Raw genomic sequence first — 21,124 nt, 5'->3', positions numbered from 1 at the left:
TATTTTAGTTTTCCTTCCCTTCCCCTATGTTCCTGTTTTTTTTTTTTTTTGTTTTTTTGTTTTTCTTAAATTCCACATATGAATGAAATCATATGGTATTTGTCTTTCTCTGACTTTCCTTGCTTGGTGTAATACCCTCTAGCTCCAACCACATTGCTGCAAACGGCAAGATTTCCTTCCTGGATTACTCTCTTACCAACTGCTTACCGTGCTACCAATTAATTCTCTTGTGTAGGAAACAGATACAAAATACCTTGTTTGGAAGGGTTGTTGAGAGGATTAAGACAAGAGTGTGGATACATGTTGAACGCAGTCTCTGGCATTTCTCTCTACACCTAACTCCACTGTTTCCTTCTTCCTTCTTATTTCAGAATAAACGATCATCCTCCTTTCCAGAATCATCCTTCCTCACATCCTTTTGCTTGCTATTTTGTGATTTCTCATCACCTCAGAAATCTGTGTATCATCCTCTTGACTATTAGCCTCCTATGCTACTGGCTCAGCCAACTATAGGAACACCAACCTCGCTGACTTCTGCGGCCCAGCTTTCACTCTTCCCCTCTGTGCTCCAGCGACTAGAGAATGAGGCATACTCCGAGGCCTCTCTGACCTGCTCCTTGTTCTCTGGGGGCTCTGGCTCTTCCTCCCCATTCAAGTTCCCTTCCCTGAGCTCCATCCAGCACATCTTCCTCCTACTTCTCAGGCTCCTGGGCAGGGCCCTTTTGCTTTTCTGGATTCTTTTGTGTGTGTGTGTGTTGTTTTTTAAAAATTTATTTTATTTTTTATTATTATTTTTTTAGATTTTATTTATTGATTTGACAGACAGAGATCATAAGTAGGCAGAGAAGCAGGCAGAGAGAGAGGGGGAAGCAGGCTTCCCGCTGAGCAGAGAGCCTGATGCGGGGCTCGATCCCAGGACCCTGAGATCATGACCTGAACTGAAGGCAGAGGCTTTAACCCACTGAGCCACCCAGGCACCCCTAAGATTTTATTTATTTGACAGAGAGAGACACAGCGAGAGAGGGAGCACAAGCGGAAGAATGGGAGAGGGAGAAGCAGGCTTCTGGCAGAGCAAGAGCAGATGCAGGACTCGATCCTAGGGCCCTAGGATCATGACCTGAGCCGAAGGCAGATGCTTAACAACTGAGCCACCGAGGCGCCCCTCTTTCTTGGATTCTTAAAGGCTCCGTCTTGCTTTTATACCCTTTCTTCCTGGAAACTCTCACTGAATCATGTGGTTTCTGCTGGAATGTGTATACAGGGGACTTGACCTCCAGGCCAAATCACTCCTCTGAGCCACAGGAACATGCCCAGCTGCACTGTGGGTAACCTTACTTGGACGTGCCTCCAACTCCACACCATCCAAATGGACCTAATTTTCTTTTTTTTTTTTTTAAAGATTTATTTATTTGACAGATAGAGATTACAAGTAGGCAGAGAAGCAGGCAGAGAGAGAGGAGGAAGCAGGCTTCCAGCCAAGCAGAGAGCCCGATGCGGGGCTCGATCCCAGGACCCTGGGATCATGACCTGAGCCGAAGGCAGAGGCTTTAACCCGCTGAGCCACCCAGGCGCCCCTGGACCTAATTTTCTTCTCCTCCTGTCCAAATATATCCTTCTTGGATATCCCCTCTTAGTGAATGATACTACCTGCCCAAAGCCAGAAACTCAGGATTCCTCCTTGACTTCTTTCTAGCCTCTTAATCATGGTCTCCAAGTTCTGCCATTTCTCTTTCTCTTCTACCCTTCTTTTTCATCTACACATGGGTTCTCAAACGGGTTTCTTTAGGGCTCCCCCAACCTCCACATGGTAATGGAATTATGTTACTAGGTACAAATCTGATGTTTATTTTTCTAAAGCCCATTCACTGCCCCTCCCCCCACCAGAAGTCTTAAAATAACACCCAAACCACTCAACACAGCACCCCCACCTACATAAATTTGGCTTTTCTCTTCTTACTCTTCCCTGCCCAAATTCACCTTGCCAGCTCACGTTTCTAACTCTTTTTACTGGCTAGTCTCAGTCACAATCCTCTTTCTATTCCCCTTTCCTGGCGCATATTTATTGTGTCCTTAAGAACTCAGCTCAGGCGCAATCTACCAGGAAGCCTTCTCTGGCGCCACGGAGGGGCCCACAGCAGGGGTGGTCAAGGTGTTCCACCTGAGAACACTGGCGCAGGATCTTACACTACTGTTTACCTTACTTGTGTCCCACCGTCTTTTGGGCAAGGACTGGTGTCTTCACCTTGTAGCATGTACTTGTAGGAGCTCCCCACATGTAACAGGTCCTCAACAAACAATAAGTCTTTTTCCTTTCTTCCCTTAAATAACCTGGCTAAAGTCCTACAGCTAGATAGAAAGTGGCAGAATGCCATACTACTTTCCAGCCCAGGCAGGCAGCATCATTTTCCCCAGTGATTTGGCTTTGGTCAAAGAAAAGGAGACATACACTGACCTGGGCAGTGACTGGTGGCCCAGCAAACAAGGCCTTGTATGCAGAAGCAGCCACAGACAAAGCTCCCTTCACCAGTCCTCCGGCAATGCTGCTCCCATGGTGGTGGTGCCTGGGGAGGAAAACCAAATTATCTCCCTAAAAAACACAAACCATTAGCTTCCTACAAGCTAATCCGGGCTCTAACCCTTGAAAGAAAATGGATCTCCCTGAGGAAAAAAGTCAGATGTAAAAAAGAGAATGTGATCATTTTCCTATTGGTTTTATGGCCAAAACCTTGGTTTGATGTGGAGTCCAGCTCCACTGCGGCAAGGTTAAGGGGCATGCAAAAAAGACAGCCCTCTTTCTGTAGAACACTGGCTTTCTGTCCCAGCTGAATAGTATGTGGTCAAGGGCAAAAAAAGGGTATTTAGCAGTCTGTCTGCTTAATTATCATCTCAGAGGACACACCTCCAAAGGAAATGTGATTTTCTGGACACTGTACGGAGGAGTCCACCTTGCCACGGATCTGAGATGACTGGAAGCAGAGAGGCAGGCGTGTGTAAGAGACTACTACGAAGACGCACAGTGGGCTTGAACTTCCTGCCTTCTTTGGTACTAAGGTGAGGTAAATTTGAGAGTACCGGTCTGGACTGTGAACTCTTTTTTTTTTTTTAAAGATTTTATTTTTTTCAAGTTCTCTCTACACCCAATGTGGGGCCCGAGCTCACAACCCCGAGATCAAGAGTCATACGCTATACTGGCTAAGCCAGCCAGGCACCCCTGGAATGGGAACACTCTTAAAGCGTTAACTGTAGCCCTCTGTTCAGTGTCGCTCACAATCTTCAGGAGAAGAACGAACAAGAAGGAATGACGGCTCTCCTTCTCTGCCCTCTGGAGGCACATGGTTTGAGAAGCTTGTGCAAGCAGAAGCAATACTAGCATATATATCCACCTGCTTCTGAAGAAGAGGCTGCACAAGGTCCAGTTACCTTGAGTGGTCAGAGCTCTTCTGTCTGCTGTTTACAAGTCCTGATGAGCCTCTGGGCTCTAAAAGCAAAAGAGCTATTGGTTAGACGCGGCATCCACAAGCGCCGAGTGTTTCTTAACTCGTGGTGGGGCGAGTTTTGAGAGGCAAGCAGCAATCTGATCACAGCTTTTATTTTATTTAAAAGATCTGGGAAATTTTGCAGATGGTTTTCAGTGATAAGGAGGAACTGTCCAGAATGCAGTGCAAGGTAACTGTTCATTGAATCCAAAAAAACTAAGTTCATAAAGCTATCACACCCATTTATTAGTTTTTAAGTACTTTTAGGTTTTGTGTGTTTTTTTTTTTGATTAAGAGTGGGAAGTGACTTTGAAGGTCTACTAACAACTTCAAGGTGCTAAGAAAACAGCCCCACAGGTTTTATGACTGTGCTGAACCGCTTCAAGGTCACACAGTGAGGAAAGGGGGAGCTGGGCCTGGAACCTAGACTGGTCTAGCTCCAAACCGTGTGTTCTTGCCAATACAGCACAATGCCTGCCTCTGTGAGGTCTCACCTAATAACTATGAAGCTAGAGAACAGAAAAGAATGTGAGGGAGGGCCACAGAAAAAAGAGACAGGCAGGTTTCTGAATAATGCCACGAATCATGAAGACAGAGTGCCTATTTATGCCTGGTTTCATCAGAAAGGAGCACAGAAAAAGACATCAAGATCAGGCTGGTCGTTCGTTACCTCCTCTGATCTGATCGGGGACTGAAGAAACTTCTGGTATGGTAACTGGTAAATCCACTCCTGGGGAACAATCCAGCTGTGCACGAGGAGGGCTCCTTTCAGAAAGACAATATCAAAAGTCAGTGGCAAAGGCACCTAAGGGAACGCTGGAGAGACAGTACACGTAGCAGAGCTGTGGCGGATTCTCTACAAAGGCTTCCCTTTTCCGACCCAGACCTCATGTCTGAATGCAGGGATCAGGTAGGAAGGGCTCATTCTACCTGAGGTTTTCCTCTTTAGCCACACTCAAACTAGAGAGCCCGGCTTGAGTCAGGTCGCTCCCCACTCCGTTAAATGGTCTTGATAAAGGGAAATGTCTAGCTGCCAGAGAGAGTGGTCTAAATCCTAGTCAAGGCTCCATCCTCTGCCACACCATGAGAGAACAGTGACACACACAGATCAGATGATGAAAAATAACTGTTCTCTGGTTTTAGAATGTATTTGTTTCACAGTAGATTAAGCTTTCTCTTGTACTTTGGGTTAACATAAGAATGAATTTTGGTGCCTTTACCCATGAGTCAACAGAGCAAGGGGGTGGGGGGGTTCAGCGACATTTGTGTTTAAAAACTGGCTCTCTTTGACCCTCGGTTTCGGCAGCAAAAGCAAAAAAAACAAACCAAACAAGAAACTGGCTCTCAATGATCAAAGCAGAAGTAGACAGACTACGCTCAGAGAATTAAGAACAAGCACAGCTTTAAATTCAGAATCCACAAATTCTGGGAAATACAACTTTTATTCGTCTAAATTCAGACTCTCCTATGGGAAAAAGGTTCCTCCCGCCCTCACAAACAACAACAAACAACAACAACAACACAGGTTTTGAGATGGAGCTGTTTCCTCCCTATTCCACCTGTGAACAACAGCCTGGCTGAGGGGGGTGTGGCTGGTACCTGGACAGCCGTGGCGGAGGCCCCACTACCTCTGGCGTGAGGGGCACTGTGTCCAGAGTCTGTGAGGTCATGAGGATGTCACTGACGCTCTGCTCCTGCAGCTGGTTCTCCCCTCCAGTGAGTCTCTCCCCCGCCTCAACCCCAGGTTCGCCTTCAGCCCCTCGCTCCAGGCCCGGCTGTGAGAGTGCAGAGCTGTACATGGAGTCGCCCAGGGGGCGACTGGTGTCAAAGCACTCAGGCAGGATGATGATGTAATCCTCTGAAGAAGTAGAGGACTGACTCTGAACTTCATCTTTGAGCTCATCCTCGTCCTCCTCTTCCTCCACAACAGCTTCTTTGGCGCTATGGACGGTCTCCTCCTGCTCATGTCCAAGTGGTCCTTCTTCAGGGGAGGCAAATTTCACTGAAGGATGGAAGCAGTTCATTTTAAGCTGTAAGCTAAAAGCAGCTCCCGGTGCTGCTCTTACCTGATAAAGCCTTGTGGGTCATGAACTCTAATGAGAGCCAGAGGAGAGGGATGGCCAGAGGGAAAGGGCTGCCGCTCGAACCACTAACGGCCACATTCTAAGTCTGAAGCCCAGGCAAAGCCAGAAGAACTGAAGCTCACGAGGTAAAGGGAAACACCAAGGCTTCTGAGAAGTGTCATGAATTTTTTTTTTTTTAAAGATTTTATTTATTTGACAAGAGACACAGCGAGAGAGGGAACACAAGCAGGAGGAGTGGGAGAGGGAGAAGCAAGCTTCTCGCCGAGCAGGGAGACTGATGTGGGCCTCAATCCCAGGACCCTGAGATCAGGACTTGAGCCGAAGGCAGATGCTTAATGACTGAGCCACCCAGGCGCCCCGGAGCGCCATGAATCTTAAAGACAAATCAAACTGATATATTAGCTAATGGTGTTATAGCAACAGAAAATGTCAGGTGGTGAGTACTGCATATGCCTACTTTCCTCTGCTAAGTAATGGACAGTCATGGCAGAAAATTGGGAAAACAAGGATGAAGGGAAAAAAATACCTATAATTCTATCAGAGATAACTACAGTGAACATTTTTTTTCTTTTTTAGATTTTATTTATTTATTTAACAGAGAGATCTCAAGTAGGCAGAGAGGAAGGCAGAGAGAGGAGGAAGCAGGACTCTGCTGAGCTGAAAGCCCGACGTGGGGCTTGATCCCAGGACCCTGGGATCATGACCTGAGCCGAAGGCAGAGGCTTTAACCCACTGAGCCACCCAGGCGCCCCTACTGTGAACATTTTTTGTTATGCATTTGTACCTAAGTCTGTGGGAGGAGGGGGAAATGAGTGTGTATCTTGAAACAAAAGTGAGACAAATTGTATTTAAAAGCATAGGCCAAATTTCATTATAATAAACAAAATAAAATTTTCCATATTATTTTGATGCACGAGAATTTGAAGTTTTGGATAGTTCTTGAGATACATAGTATGGTCGCTACTTATCCAGTATCTACAAGTTTCTGTTACAAAGGAAATTGATTACAGCAGACTTTAACCTTGGGAAATTAGTTTGGTACTCCTGCTTCTGCCCACTATTTCCTAGACTGTGTCACTGGAGAAAGGACACAATTCAGCTGCCAGTGGAGGTGTCTGCTGAAGAGTTCGGTCAGCTTACAGGAAGACTCCTCAGCGCACATTCCAGGCAGCTGGATGCTAAGGGGCTGCTGTGCCCCTGAGTCGCGCAGCTGTAATTCTGCCCCCAAGAAAGGGCGAAAAGGGGCTATGGTGACTGCCTTGCATCCAAGGCTCTAATTAAAAGAGTTGGGTAGGGAAGCCTGGGTGGCTCAGTCGTTAAACCTCTGCCTTCGGCTCAGATCATGATCCAGGGGTCCTGGGATCGACCCCGTTTTGGGTTCCCTGCTTTTCCCTCTCCCACTGCCCCTGCTTGTGTTCCCTCTCTCGCTGTGTCTCTGTCAAAAAAAAAAAAGAAAAATCTAAGAGTCGGGTAGAGTGTGTGGAGTCTAAAGAAACCACCAACCGCCACTAAGAGGAGCCCTTTTTCCTCCTCAGGTCCAGCAGTCACAAATTCACACACCGCCCAGCTAGCTGGGGGACCTCAGGGACACTCACTGTGCACAGACTTCTGTCTGCAAGGTGGGTTGTGATCCGGGGCAGCGTCCAAGGTAAGGGATCGGATTACAGTCTCACACACGAATTGGGTCCCACTCAGGTCAACTTCTGTTTCCTCCACTGAGGCACTGTTCTGAGCCTTCCTCTTCACTGAGGCTGTGGGATCTGAAAGACAAGAACTTTGCCTGTTGCTGTTAAGGGGCTTCCTGAAGCCATGTACCCGTGCGGATCCCACGCCAAGAACAGCCGCTATCAGGCCCATGGGAAGGTGAGGAGACTTCAGAAAATGAGAGGCTACAGACAACCCACGGACATGCTAAGGTAAGGGTAAGAAGGAGTATGTGTGAAAATGGTGTAATATGAGAAGGGACAACGCAAACACTAGACAAACAGTTAACCCCTTACCGGGAAGCACTTTAAATCCCGCCCCTTCGCTCTCTTCCTGTATCTGCCCCAAGCCTGGCTTCTCTATTAAAGGATTGTCATGCGGCAGAGGAGACATGCAGGGGGTCATATCTGGAGAATGAAAACAGAAGAACCATCAACCAAAAAAAAGCGCAAATCATTAACAGTCAGTGTCTAGAAACAACAGCTCACAGCTCACAGGCTTCCTGCCTCCTGCAGGGCTGAAATAAACCTAGGTAGGCGTCAAGGCCTGTTATAAAGAATTCCTCCAGACCATGAGGTGTGCAAGCACCTCAGATCAACGAACGCAAGAAGGATCACACTCGTCCAGCCTGAGAAACCATGGCCAAGACACAGAACCAGAAACATAAAGGATAAACATTTAGAGAAAAATGGAGAAGGACCCCATCCGCCTGCTTTCAAAGATTTTAAGTAAGCCCTACACGAACATGAGGCTCGAACTCACAACCCCAAGACCAAGAGTCATATGAACGAGCCAGCCAGGCTTCTCAAGGGTCCCTTTACGGCAGAGAAGCCTTGCACAAGCATGTATTGTTGACTCTGACAGACAACAGGGAAAAGGAGGAAAATGGACCCACGGGCGCAGTTTTAATGTCACACCGTAGGAGAAATCCTTGCCGTGCAGTTCCTCTGAATAAGATTCTCACTACCAGGGTCTAGGGTGTGGCACTTTTGTTGTCTGTTAATAAACTGAACGACCTGGGTGGAATGACATTCTTACCCACGGGAGTATTGTGGGGCACTCTCTCCAACTCTTGGACAATGTTTATATCCAACAGCTCAAAGGACAGCAGATCCTGAGAACAAAAAAGGCAACGTTAGGCGACTTGCAGTGGATGCTGGAGCCAGGTTTTGTCTCGAGGGGACTTGCAGGCCACAGAGCTCCACACCTTCCTGGACTCTGTTCAAATTCATGTCTCCCCTCAATCAGGTGAAATCAGGAAGAGTGAAGCAGGAACTAGACGTCCAAACAACCAAGCGGCAGGAAAGAGAGAAAAGGCAGTGGGGGTGAAAGTGAACCCGAAAAGTAGAAACGCAGAGGCAACTAAAGGGAAGCTGTGGGGAAGCCCGAGAGTGAGTTTCCGACGCAGAGAAGAACCATTTAAAGACCTGCTTCCACTACTGATCTTCCTGGCTACCGTGGGCAGGTCTCTGACTCTCGGGGCCCTGCCTGTGCCTATACTCCCTTCTCGCCAACAGGGTAAGGACTCTCCACTGCCTTCTGTCCCTAGTCCCCCAAAGCGCTCAATCTTCTACCTGGGCAGTCAGAAGGTCCACGGATGGGATGTAGAGCTCCCTCTCGTTGGCAACATTTTTTGTCTTCTGTGGAATGGAGGTTCCTGTTCCTTTGGTCTGCTTAGTCGCTTTATCAAGCTGAATTTCTTCTTTAGCCAGAAGAAAAGTCTCCTGTACAGAAAAACCATCGGGACAAAGGGTTTTAGGCACTCAAATGAACAAAAGGTCAACTGACAGCTGCCTCCCTAAATATTGAAACACTGCTGCACGTCTAGGGGTTTTAAAACTTGTTTCGAGATAATTTTAGAATTACAGATAAGTTGCAAAAAAAAACAGAGTGTTCACTTACTACCCCCCCTTCACCCAGCTTCCTTTAATGACAAGTTAGAGTAACCATAGTAACAACTGTCAAAAGGATGATGTTAACGTTTGTTAACTGAATCTAAGCAGTAAAATGCTCTAAAAACAGTACTCCACCACCTGGGGTGGGTGGGGGAGGGGAACAGTGCCCCACTAATGAAGGGAAATTTCTTTTTCTTTTCCTTTTTTTTTAAAGATTTTATTTATTTGACAGAGAGAGATCACAAGCAGGCAGAGAGGCAGGCAGAGAGAGAGAGGAGGAAGCAGGCTTCCTGCTGAGCAGAGAGCCCGATGTGGGGCTCGATTTCAGGACCCTGGGATCATGACCTGAGCCAAAGGCAGAGGCTTTAACCCACTGAGCCACCCAGGCGCCCCGAAGGGAAATTTCTTCAAACCAAACCAAACCAAAAAACTATACCAACTGAAAACAAGGGCAAGACTTCATTAGCATTTAGGGAACACAGGCATGGAATGTTCAGGAGAGGTGATCGTTAAGAAGCAAAGCCATCGGTCTTGCCGTTCAACAGGCCAGGTAGGCCTGTCTTCCCACATATAGCAGAGAGGCTGGCCAAACATCATTACAAAGAGATAAAAAAACACTAAGGGATGCCTGCACCAAGATCCTAAGGACATGCCAGCAAAGCTGGAGGAATGGGCCCAGTACAAGCACACTGGTGTGAGGGGGAGGAGCGGCCAGCTCTGAGCGGGCTGCTGCAGCGTTAGTCCCCCACTTCCAGTGCTCACCTCTTGCTGGCAGGTGAGCTCATCAGATTTGCTTGAGCGAATCATGCCCTTTTCAGTGTTCTCAGGGCTCTCCGTGGAGGGGAAAGGATCCACTATGATACTGCACCAGACCCGAGGCCCGAACTGCTGTCCTTTGTGAGAGAGACGCCAATGGGAAGTGTATGTTCCCTCCAAGGCTGGGGCGATGAACTCTACAGACACAACCCCCACATGGCCGGCCTTCAGGCAGGGAACCAAAACATCCTTCTTTTCTGTAGAAGCCAAAGTTAGGTTTCCCCACATGAACTTGAGCTGAAAAGAACAGGGACAAGAGAAAGCAAGCTTGTCAGTCAGCTGAGCAGTGTCACTTCAGATCACCTTATCTTCAGTCCGTGGGGGAAAAATACCTTTGTGTCTCCGTTCCACTTGACATTTCCTGTGTTTTTCATCCTCCAGTGTTTGATAAACTTGGTTCCTGGTTGAAGGTGAGTCCCATCAGGCAAATTCTCGTCCACAAATGCTGCACTGAGGGTCGGCATAACCGGGGCACAGGGCTGCAAAGGGAGCCTGAACAGAAAATTCAGATAGTCACTTGTGTTGGGTATAATGGCTTCCGAATGTCTAATACATGGTTCAAGAGGCTGAGATAACTTTTTTCTTTTTTTAAGATTATTTATTTGTCAGAGAGAAAGCAAGCAAGTGAGCAGAAGCACAGAAAACGACAGGCAGAATAGGCAGAGGGAGAAACAGGCTCCCTGCTGAGCAGAGAGCCTGATGTGGGACTCTATCCCAGGACCCTGAGGTAATAATGCTTCATAAATAATAAATTTTAAAAAATTAAATAAATAAATTAGAAAATAATAAAAAAATAAAAAACAACAAATTAAATAATAAATGCTTAACCAAATGAGCCACCCAGGCGTCCCTGAGAGTGACTCTTAATGTACTAATGCATTTGCCTCAAAAATAATACTAACAGGAGGCACTAATATAATAATTAATTATATTAATAATATAATATAATTATATTATTATCATACAATATATTATTAATAATATTAATAATAATATTAAAATAATTAATAGTATTATTATTAATAATAATAATAGTCAGTGACGCACGTGACTCTTGATCTAGGAGTTAAGTTTGAGTCTGACATTAGGGGTACAGATTACTTAAAAATAAAATCTTAGGAGCGCCTGGGGGGCTCAGTGGGTTAAGCCGCTGCCTTTAGCTCAGGTCATGATCCCAGGGTCCCAGGATCGGGTCCCGAATCGGGCTCTCTGCTCAGCGGGGAGCCTGCGTCTCCCCTCCACTCTGCCTGTCTCTCTGCCTACTTGTGATCTCTGTCTGTCAAATAAATAAATAAACAAAATCTTAAAAAAAAAATCTTAAAAAATATACTAATAACATTTTTGAAAGAACAAGACGGAGGGGTGCCTGGGTGGCTCAGCTGGTTGGGCGTCTAACTCTTGATTTCAGCTTGGGTCAACTCAGGGTTGTGGGATCGAGCCTGGCGTTGAACTCCATGCTCAGTGTGGAGTCTGCTGGAGATTTTCTCCCTCCACTCCTCCTCTCACACACACTCTCTCTTGCAAATAAATAAAATCAATTTTGCTTATCTGAGAAAGAAACAGTGTGCAAGAGCGCATGAGTGGGTGGGTGGGGGGATGCAGAAGGAGAGGGAGAAGCAGTCACCACAGTGAACACAAAGCTGACATGGGGCTTCATCCCAGGACCTCAAGATCATGACCCGAGTTAAAGTCAGAGGCTTAACTGACTGAGCCACCGAGGTGCCCCATAAACAAATAAATCTTAATAAATAAGTAAAACAGATTTGGGGTACCTGGCTGAAGACTCTTCATCTCTGGGTTGTTAATTTGGGCCCCATGTTGGGTGTGAAGGTTAGTTAAAAATAAAATATTACTCCTGAAATGAAGAGCCATGGTGAGGATAAGCACCCATAAATACAAGAACTACAGAGTCAGGCTCTTCGAATCCCAACTGCCTCCACTCAAGAGAGGTCCTACCAGCCAGTCTGGAATCTTACTGGCTGCTCTGTCAACAATGACTACCAAACCACCCTTTAAGAATGCTAGGATCAGAGGGGCGCCTGGGTGGCTCAGTGGGTTAAAGCCTCTGCATTTCGCTCAGGTCATGATCCCAGGGTCCTGGGATCAAGCCCCACGTCGGGCTTTCAGCTCAGCAGAGTCCTGCTTCCTCCTCTCTCTCTCTCTGCCTGCCTCTCTCCCTACTTGTGACTCTATCTGAATGCTAGGATCAGAGAATGAGAAGTTTTAATTCCTTTTTTTTTTTAAATTAAAGATTTTTATTCATCTATGTGACAGAGAGAGAGACAGTGAGAGAAGGAACACAAGCAGGCAGAGCAGGAGAGGGAGAAGCAGGCTCCCCAGCAAACAGGGAGCCCAATGTGGGGCTTGATCCCAGGATCCTAGGATCATGACCTAAGCCAAAGGCAGAGACTTCACGACTGAACTACCCAGGCACCCCTAATTATTATTATTATTTAAGATTTATTTGAGTGAGAGAGAGAGGTCGTGTGCATGCTAGCGAGTATGCAGAGAGGGAGAGAGAAACTTCATCAGACCCCCACTGAGCTCGGAGGTCTGATGCGGGGCTTGATCTCAATACCCGGAGATCATGACCTGAGACAAAGCTGGGTGCTTAACTTGTCTGAGCCACCCAGGTGCCACTAGGATGGAAATTTGAACAGTGTGGGTGTTAAGGACTGCCGGTAAGTATGAGAAAACCCGGCTAAAGTCCTGGTTTCGGCCGGCTGCACTGCCAGCCCTGGTGCCCACCCTGGCCCCGCGCTTACATCAGCGTGTGTGACTGCAGCAGGCTCTCGGGTCGGCCCAAAGGGGACCTGGGGCTCTGCAGTCCGTGGATGGAACTCCACAGATGAATCTTCCTGTGGAGCTTAAGCTGCTTTTTGAGTTCCTTGACCTCTGCCTTTCGCTGTTTCTTCTCAGCTCGCAACCTTTGCTTTTCTGCCTTAAGAAAATTCTTGTCGACCTGTTTCTGGAGCCTGTGAGGCAACAAATGAAAAGTCTTAAAAAACAAACCTCATAAACAAATCTTGAAGCTTACTTGAGCCCCTCGCAGCCTCCACCAGTGCCAGCTTCTAGCTTAACGTCTTCCTACGGTTCTTATTTCGGTCTCATTAGCTTCGGCTTACGGTCCGTGTTGTCACACACCAACCAGAAACACGCAGGAACTATGGAGACTGTGTGAGGTACTGTGATTCGTGCCCCATCACCACAACCAAGATGCCCTTCCGAGAAAAAGGCTCCCGTGTACTTATGGCTTTACCTGGCTTGTTCCAGAGCAGCAGGGAGACGAGAGGTGGGGAACCTCGGATGAGAGAAGGCTTCAGAGGAACCCACCACAGGTCTCCGCAACTTCAGCAGGATGTGGTTGGAGTCATGTGCGTACGGCCCCGATTCACAATCTTCACAGATGGTGTAGGATGGGCACAGGCTGTGGGGAAAAGCACGGCAAGTGGGAAGTACCAGAGGGAGTGAGAGAGGAGACCGACTTCCATGCTGGCTGTCCTACCAGCTAGGTGGTAACCGGAGCCTGTCACCTGGCCACGCCCTGTCTCAAGTTTCTTATTAATAAAATGAAGGCAATAGCACTTAACATGTATCCATTTCAAAGGAAAATCTATGGGAGCGAGCAAGATAGGAACACATGTGGAACAACAGGGAGATAATCCCTGCAGATATAATTTCGTTTTGGGGGAACATAACTTTGCCTCTGCTAGTTCAAGTGTGTATCTGAACACATCAACAATCTGGCCAGTTACCCTTTCAAGAGTATTTTTTTTTTTTTTTTAAAGATTTTATTTATTTGACAGAGAGAGATCACAAGTAGGCAGAGAGGCAGGCAGAGAGAGTGAGAGGGAAGCAGGCTCCCTGCTGAGCAGAGAGCCCAATGCGGGACTCGATCCCAGGACCCTGAGATCATGACCTGAGCCAAAGGCAGTGGCTTAAACCACTGAGCCACCCAGGCGCCCCAGGAGTATTTCTCAAGGGTGATGAATAGCTTGTTTCCAGTCTAGAGCTGCTATGCGCGCTATCAGAGGTACGTATGCCCAGTTTCCCGAAACCGCTCCAGGATGCCAGGAAGCCCTGTTCAGGGGTCTTCTAACAGCTCTGCGCTCCGAAGGGACGGCTCACCTGCACTGGTAGCGCACACCAACGATCCTCCTTTGGCAGCTGTTGCAAGCAATGTGCCAGTTGAACTGGTTTTCTGGCAAAAACAGTGTTTCCTCTGAAATGGGCATTGAGACTTCTGATGGGCAGGAACCCAGGGATGGGTTCTGGAGGACTAGCTTCTCGTGTAATTTCTGTTCAAGTTTCTCAACCGTTTCTTTAACCACTTGTTCTCTGAACTAGAATACAGAGGAGAAAATGGGGAAAAAAACCTCAGTTCCAACTTTGGGAAAAAACCTGAAGACGTCAAACAGACCAGACACCTCCCTGTCTCTGGTATAAGAACATCATAAACAGCTAGTAGCTACTGAGCGAATGGACAGAAATGTAGCAAAAGGTCTATTCTTTCCACATGTACACTGGTTCAAAGGGGATACCGAGAAATCATTTTGTATATGTGCTGCCGAAGCGAGCACTCGAGAAATCATTTTGATGAATAAATTTTAACCTCTTCCTTCTCAAGCACAGAGACTTGTCCCTTTCCGTCAACTTAGAATTAGGCTCCCTTTTTCTTTCTTTCTTTTTTTTTTTACTTTATTTATTTGCAAGAGAGAGAGAGCGAGTACACACAAGCAGACAGAGAGGCAGGCAGAGGCAGCGAGAGAAGCAGGTTCCCTGCTGAGCAAGGAGCCCGATGCGGGACTCGATCCCAGGACCCTGGGATCATGACCTGAGCCAAAGGCAGCGGTTTAACCAAATGAGGCTCCCTCTTTTTCTGATACATCCCTGTAGAAGTGAGGAGGTTTCTGGACTGGAACTGCTCCAGTCTGGAAATGATTAGCTATCCCTCTTCATTCCCCTGCATCCGAGGCAGCAGACCTCTGGGTTCAGCTTTCTCCCACGCTCCAACGGCTGCTAAAACCCACACCAGAGAGAACACTCACCGTCTCCAGGTAGCTTGTGAACCAATCTGGGGGCTTGTCTTGAGGCTGGTCTGCATCACGTGGAGCAAGTGGAAACTGCTGCAAGGAAACACAACCCAAGATCTTGGACGCTGCTTTTTGCCCCTACGATATCAAAAAGACTTTGGCTTTTTTTTTTTTTTTTTTAAGTAATTTCTACACCCAATATGGGGCTTGAACTCACAACCCTGAGATCAAGAGTTGCGTCTTCTACCAACTGAGCCAGCCAGGCGCCCTTGTTTAAAATAATTTTCCTGAAATGTAGTACTCTGAGGTTTCTTTTGTCAAATAATATAAATGAATGGTCAAAAAACCCCTAATAAAGAACATGAAGAAGTATAAACGGAAAACAAAGTCTCTATATCGCCCTCCTGCCCCTTTCTCCAGGACCAGTTACCCGTTTCCTAAATTCAGGCAGAGATGGGCACAGTAACGGTCCAATCTCCGAGGGACAGTTCAAATGTTACACCACCAAGAGACGTAAGGCTAGGAAAACTGTAGACAGGTCCATTCCCTTCGTACCTGTGCTGCAGGCTCCTCTGGGGTCTTCATGTCTGATCCTAAGACCCTCACCAGTGATGAATAATGTGCAAGTGGCTTCTTCCCTGCCCTCACGACAGGCCGTTTTTCTGGTACGGCTGGTGCTGGGGCTTCGTTGACACGGGAGCCTTCGTGGACTTGCATCTGGAGTTGGTTTCCCTGCTTAACTGCCATCTGAGAGGACACATTATGAAATTAAAACGTATTGTGTGATTCTCCTTTCCCAAATGAAAACTCAAAGACATCTAAACAGAAGGGGTACGAAGATTTATGCTGAAAATATTAGCATTTACCTTTATTTTATCAAATCTAATGACAATGTTAACAGTCATCCTGTTTTTTGTCCAGTATGTTAACCAGGAATGGTTTTATCATCAAAAACACGACAATAGGTTTAGGATAGCGCTTTCAGGTGAGATGTTCTCATTAACTGGGTTACTACTTTTCTCTTGAACAGGTTTTGTGTTATGACCCCACTTATGGATTGTTATCTCATCTTTTCAAAAAAAGTCAATCCCAGACTACCACAACCCAAAAAGTTATAGCCTATAATTAAGCGTTTATTTTTCTTTCTTTCTTTTTTTAAAGATTTTATGTATTTACTTGAGAGAGTGAGAGAGAGAGCATGAGAGGGGAGAAGGTCAGAGGGAGAAGCTGACTCCTTGCTGAGCAGGGAGCCCGATGTGGGACTCGATTCCAGGACTCCAGGATCATGACCTGAGATGAAGGCAGTCGCTTAACCAACTGAGCCACCCAGATGCCCTAAGTGTTTATTTTTCCATTCGAACAGTGTTTTGAAAAGCATGCTGGTATGGTTACCTCTTTTTGATGAGCATCTTCTTCTTCTTTTTTTTTTTTTTAAAGATTTTATTTATTTATTTGGCAGACAGATCACAAGTAGGCAGAGATGCAGGCAGAGAGAGAGAGAGGAGGAAGCAGTCTCCCTGCTAAGCAGAGAGCCCGATGCGGGGCTCGAACCCAGGACCCTGAGATCATGACCTGAGCGGAAGGCAGAGGCTTTAACCCACTGAGCCACCCAGGTGCCCCTGATGAGCATCTTCTTAAAAATGCTCTACTTCAGGGAACATTTAAGGTTCCATGAAGGTACTCCAGTGTCCAAGAGGAGATTAGAGGTGAAGTCCATTAGCTTCTAGATCTCCCCATTTGTCATCCAGTGACAAGAACTGTTTTTTTCATCTATTTTTACACATCAGACTTAAGCTTCCATTTAAAAATAGCATTCTATGGCAAAAAATTTGAAAGGTATTATCTTAAGATCAGAGATCAGGAAATTTTCTTAAAGGGCCATATAATAAATATTTTAAGCTTGCAGGCCATACAGTTTTTCCTCTCAAGTCTGCACAAAAGCAGCCACAGACACTATGTAATAGGAACAGCTGGGTTCCAATAAAACTTTATTTATAAAAACATATGGCTGGCCCACTGGCTACTTTGCCAGCCTCTATTCTAGACCATAAGCCAAAAAGCTGGTAGTAAAATGTATGGTACAGTCTGTGGAAAAAACTGCTCAAGAAATGACTATAATGCAATATGTCAAAATGTAAATATGGGATCTTAAAATATCATATAGCAAGTACTATGTAAAAATGTGTATTAAAAAGTCTTGCTTCCTGAAACAGGGTAGGCTTACACAACATCTAGACTCTCAAGGTCTGAGTTTTTTTTTAAGATTTTATTTGAGAGAGAGAGAGAAAGCAAGAGCACGCACTCAAGCACAAGTGTGGGGGTGGGAGGCAGTGAGCAGACCCCTTGCTCTGCAGGGACCTATGTGGGGTTCGATCGCACAACCCCGAAATCATGACCTGAGCCGAAGGCAGACATTGAACCAACTGAACCACCCAGGCACCCCCCCAAAGTCCGAGATTTCTGACTATGTAAACAGTGATTATGGGAAAGAATAGTTTTGAAGACCATAGGCTTTTTTCAGTGAAACTACTGTAGCTTCTGAGAACAGGGCAAGAGAAAAGCCAGGAGTTGGACAAGGGTGAAAGGGTGTGGGGGAAAGGCCCTTACAACAGCTTAAAAGCAAAGAGGAAATGGGGCACACCTGGGTAGCTCAGTCAGTTAAGCGTCCAATTCCCGATTTTGGCTCCGGTCATGATCTCAGGGTTGTGAGATCAAGCCCCAAGCTGGGCTCTGCGCTGGGCAGGGAGCCTGCTTAAGATTCTCTCTCTCCTTCTGCCCCACCCCCTTGCTCCCCTGCATGCTCTTTAAAAAAAAAAAAAAAAAAAAAAAAAGACGAAGAGGAAATAGAAGACCACACGAGAACTGGGAAGAAGGAAACTGTGAAGCATGAGATTGCTAAGAAATGAGTATCTCAGCTAAGAGAAACCAGGGTGGGGCCCGAATGTCCAAAACCAAGAGACTAGCTGGTAAATAAGGATTTCTGAATAAAAACCAAGACTGGCTAAACTGTTGAATCCAGTGGCACCCACAATGGCAATTTGAACCAGGCAACAAAAAGGGTAAATCCAGCTCCCAGTTGAAAAACATCTTGCCTTGGGGCACCTGGGTGGCTCAATCAGTTAAGCTTCCGATTTCTGATCTCAGCTCAGGTCTTAATTGTGAGTTCAAGTCCCTCCTTGGGCTCCACAATGGGCGTGAAGCCCACTTAAAAAAAAAAAAAATCTTGCCTTTCCTTCCCTAGTCCAAAAGTGATTATGGAAAAGAGTTTAGTCATGGTTTAGAAGTTCATAAAGATAGTCAATCTTAATCACAAAGGTGGTAATGAAGGGCCAGCTGGGCACACCTTAACGAAGTGACCTTGAGGAATGCTTTAAAATTATTACTGACAAGCAAGAGATAGTGAACTCAATAGTTTGTACCTTAAAGTCTCCCCCATTATCCTATAAGATTCTATAGGAAACAAGGTAAAGTTAGGAACCAGAAACAAGGAAAGGTGTGAACCAGAAAGCATCATTTCCCGAAGTTATTTTTATTTTTTTAACTATAATTTTTTTAAAGTAGGCTCCGCACCCAGCATGCAGTCTCCAGTGAGGGGCTTGAATCCATGACCCTGAGATCAAGAGTCAGACACCCAACAAATGAGTCACCTAGGTGCCTCTTTGTTATTTTTAAGTGCTACAGTGGTTATACCAAGACCAGAAATGAGAGGGACCGGTAACTAGAAAGAACCTTTAATAACAGGAGCTGCCTTTGCTGAGTGGTATGTCCCACTTGTCACACTCTCTAAAAATCAGTTCTGCTGTGTTGCATTTGTTTGTGCCCTACCGGAGTTCAGGCTCTAGTTTTAGTCAATAAATGTTTTTCCCCCCAAATTTTATTTATTTATCTGCAGGAAAGAGAGGTAGAGAGCACGAGCAGGGGGAGGTGGAGAGGGAGAAGCAGGCTCCCCACTGAGCAGGGAGCCCAATCCCAGGACTCCCGGGATCATGACCTGAGCAAAAGGCAGCTGCCTAATGGACTGAGCCACCCAGGCACCCCTAGTCAAGAAGTATTTTTAAAAGAAAGTAAGATGAAATGACCATTACCTTAAGTGCTTCTTCATACTCTCCTAAAAAGACAAAGAACAAAGAACATACACTGTGATATTTCTTCACCAGCCCAAAAGAGTCTATTTAAGTACTGCCAATCCTTACTTTTAAGAATCTCCTGCTTACAATCCTTATACATGAACAGCTGCTACTTTTTTGCTGACAAACTCCCCTCCCATCCCATAGCAAACAAACTACTTGTAGATTAGTTCTCTCTCTCCCGTCCTCCTCTGCTACTGTAGGCTTCCAGCTATGAAACCTCAACCCAGCTGCCTCACAGTAGGTTTAGTGACCCTCAGGACACAAGGGAATTCATGGGTATTGTTAATGCAGACAGATCTCAACATATTGCCAGTCTGGTTCCAGACCACTTGCAAAAAACCAAGTCAAATGAATTTTTTTGTTTCCCAGTGCATATAAAAATTATGTTTCTACTACCTGCAATCTATTAAGTGTGTAACAGCATTATGCCTTAAAAACAAAAGTACATACCTTAATTAAAAAAAATTCTTTCCTGCTAAAAAATGCTAATTATCATCTGCGCGTTTAACAAATCATAATTACTGGTCACAGATCATAATAATATATATAATATAACAATGAAAAAGTTTGAAATACTGAGAGCAAAATGGGACTACTTTAGCAAAATGGGACACACAGAGTGAGCAAATGCATTTGGAGAAAGTGATGCAGGGTTGCCATAAAACTTCAATTTGTGGGGAAAAAAAAAAAAAGGTCGTATCTTCAAAGCCCAATAAAGCAAAGCACAATATAACTATCATCATTAACTATCGTTAGAACTGGTTAAAATAAGCTTGGTGGGGGGCTAGCCTGGGAACCTGACCTTCATATAGAACACTGTTCCTAGGGAAAAGGCACTCCCAACTCTGAACAACTAGCCATCTTATAAATAAGTTCTGGGAATACCACTTTATATGTTTGTAAGCTGACAGTGATATATGGACCACGTCAGGGACAAAGGCAATGCCAGGAGAATGGAGTTGTATGTTTGAATGAGAGGCATATTGTCAGAAGATTAGCGTCTTTTTTTTTTTTTTTTAAAGATTTTATTTATTTATTTGGCAGAGAGAAATCACAAGAGAGGCAGGCAGAGAGAGAGGAAGGGAAGCAGGCTCTCCGCTGAGCAGAGAGCCCGATGTGGGACTCGATCCCAGGATCCTGAGATCATGACCTGAGCTGAAGGCAGCGGCCTAACCCACTGAGCCACCCAGGCGCCTGAAGATTAGCGTCTTAAATGTTAAGAGAACCCTCCATTAAAGCTGTCCTTCGGGTCCAATCAAAGGCACTAATCTATACACAAAAAACTGCTACAAAATAAAAATCCGCTATGTAACTAATGTCCATGGCTGAGTGAATGAGATGTCAACTTACTGTATACTAAATTCCACTCTAAAGTAAACACTGCAGCAGTATCTGAGTGTAAATGGAAATGTATACACTCAAGAACAGACGAAAGCTTTTAAATAAAGCTGAACAGGTTCTCTCAGAACTCACCTTGACTATTGATGGATACCTGTAAAACGACAAAAGCAACAGTGAATTATAAAATTCCCGTCAACTGAACACTTTTGTTGCTAGGACCAGCCTCACAGGTAAGATGCACAATCTCAGACTGGGGGTTTTTCCAGTATCATGAACTAATTGTGAATAATAATTAAGGACTTTCTAAAAAAGAGTTTATTTATTTGACAGACAGAGATCACAAGGAGGCAGAGAGGCAGGCGGGGGGTGGGGGTGGGGAAGCAGGCTCCCTGCCCTGCTGAGCAGACAGCCTGATGCGGGTTTGATTCCAGGACCCCGAGATCATGACTTGAGCTGAAGGCAGAGGTTTTAACCCACTGAGCCACCCAGGCACCCCAATTAAGGACTTTTATTGCTTAATTTCTATACCCTCCTTTTATTTCAGGTACATTAAGAGGCAGCATTTACAGTGGTTAATAGCCTGGGCTCTGGAGCCAGAAGGTATGGAATGAACCCCTAACTCCACTATTTCCAAGCTTTTGTGCT

The 21,124-nt window shown here is 45.7% G+C and overlaps 1 protein-coding gene across 3 annotated transcripts in view; it reads right to left on the bottom strand.

Annotated features, from left to right (window-relative positions):
* The window catches only part of NBR1 (NBR1 autophagy cargo receptor), a 32,532-nt gene that overhangs the window by 2,551 nt on the left and 8,857 nt on the right, over window positions 1-21,124 (bottom strand). For 2 of the 3 annotated variants that reach the window (XM_045984739.1, XM_045984738.1), the window contains exons 4-20: window positions 20,612-20,630; window positions 19,094-19,116; window positions 15,564-15,755; window positions 15,024-15,101; window positions 14,104-14,318; window positions 13,235-13,402; window positions 12,741-12,950; window positions 10,308-10,467; window positions 9,922-10,212; window positions 8,839-8,988; window positions 8,303-8,378; window positions 7,561-7,671; window positions 7,156-7,320; window positions 5,076-5,478; window positions 4,147-4,241; window positions 3,421-3,478; window positions 2,453-2,561 (exon numbers count right to left, since the gene is read on the bottom strand). In XM_045984739.1, the coding sequence (XP_045840695.1) occupies window positions 2,453-2,561; window positions 3,421-3,478; window positions 4,147-4,241; window positions 5,076-5,478; window positions 7,156-7,320; window positions 7,561-7,671; window positions 8,303-8,378; window positions 8,839-8,988; window positions 9,922-10,212; window positions 10,308-10,467; window positions 12,741-12,950; window positions 13,235-13,402; window positions 14,104-14,318; window positions 15,024-15,101; window positions 15,564-15,755; window positions 19,094-19,116; window positions 20,612-20,630 (2,523 nt within the window). The remainder of the gene's footprint in view (window positions 1-2,452; window positions 2,562-3,420; window positions 3,479-4,146; window positions 4,242-5,075; window positions 5,479-7,155; window positions 7,321-7,560; window positions 7,672-8,302; window positions 8,379-8,838; window positions 8,989-9,921; window positions 10,213-10,307; window positions 10,468-12,740; window positions 12,951-13,234; window positions 13,403-14,103; window positions 14,319-15,023; window positions 15,102-15,563; window positions 15,756-19,093; window positions 19,117-20,611; window positions 20,631-21,124) is intronic. The other variant, XM_045984740.1, reaches the window with a different exon arrangement.

This window comes from Meles meles, chromosome 18 (assembly GCF_922984935.1).
Source record: "Meles meles chromosome 18, mMelMel3.1 paternal haplotype, whole genome shotgun sequence".
Classification (NCBI taxonomy): Eukaryota; Metazoa; Chordata; class Mammalia; order Carnivora; family Mustelidae; genus Meles; species Meles meles.
Note: the sequence above shows the minus strand (reverse complement) of the source record. Positions and strands in the feature narration are given on the sequence as shown.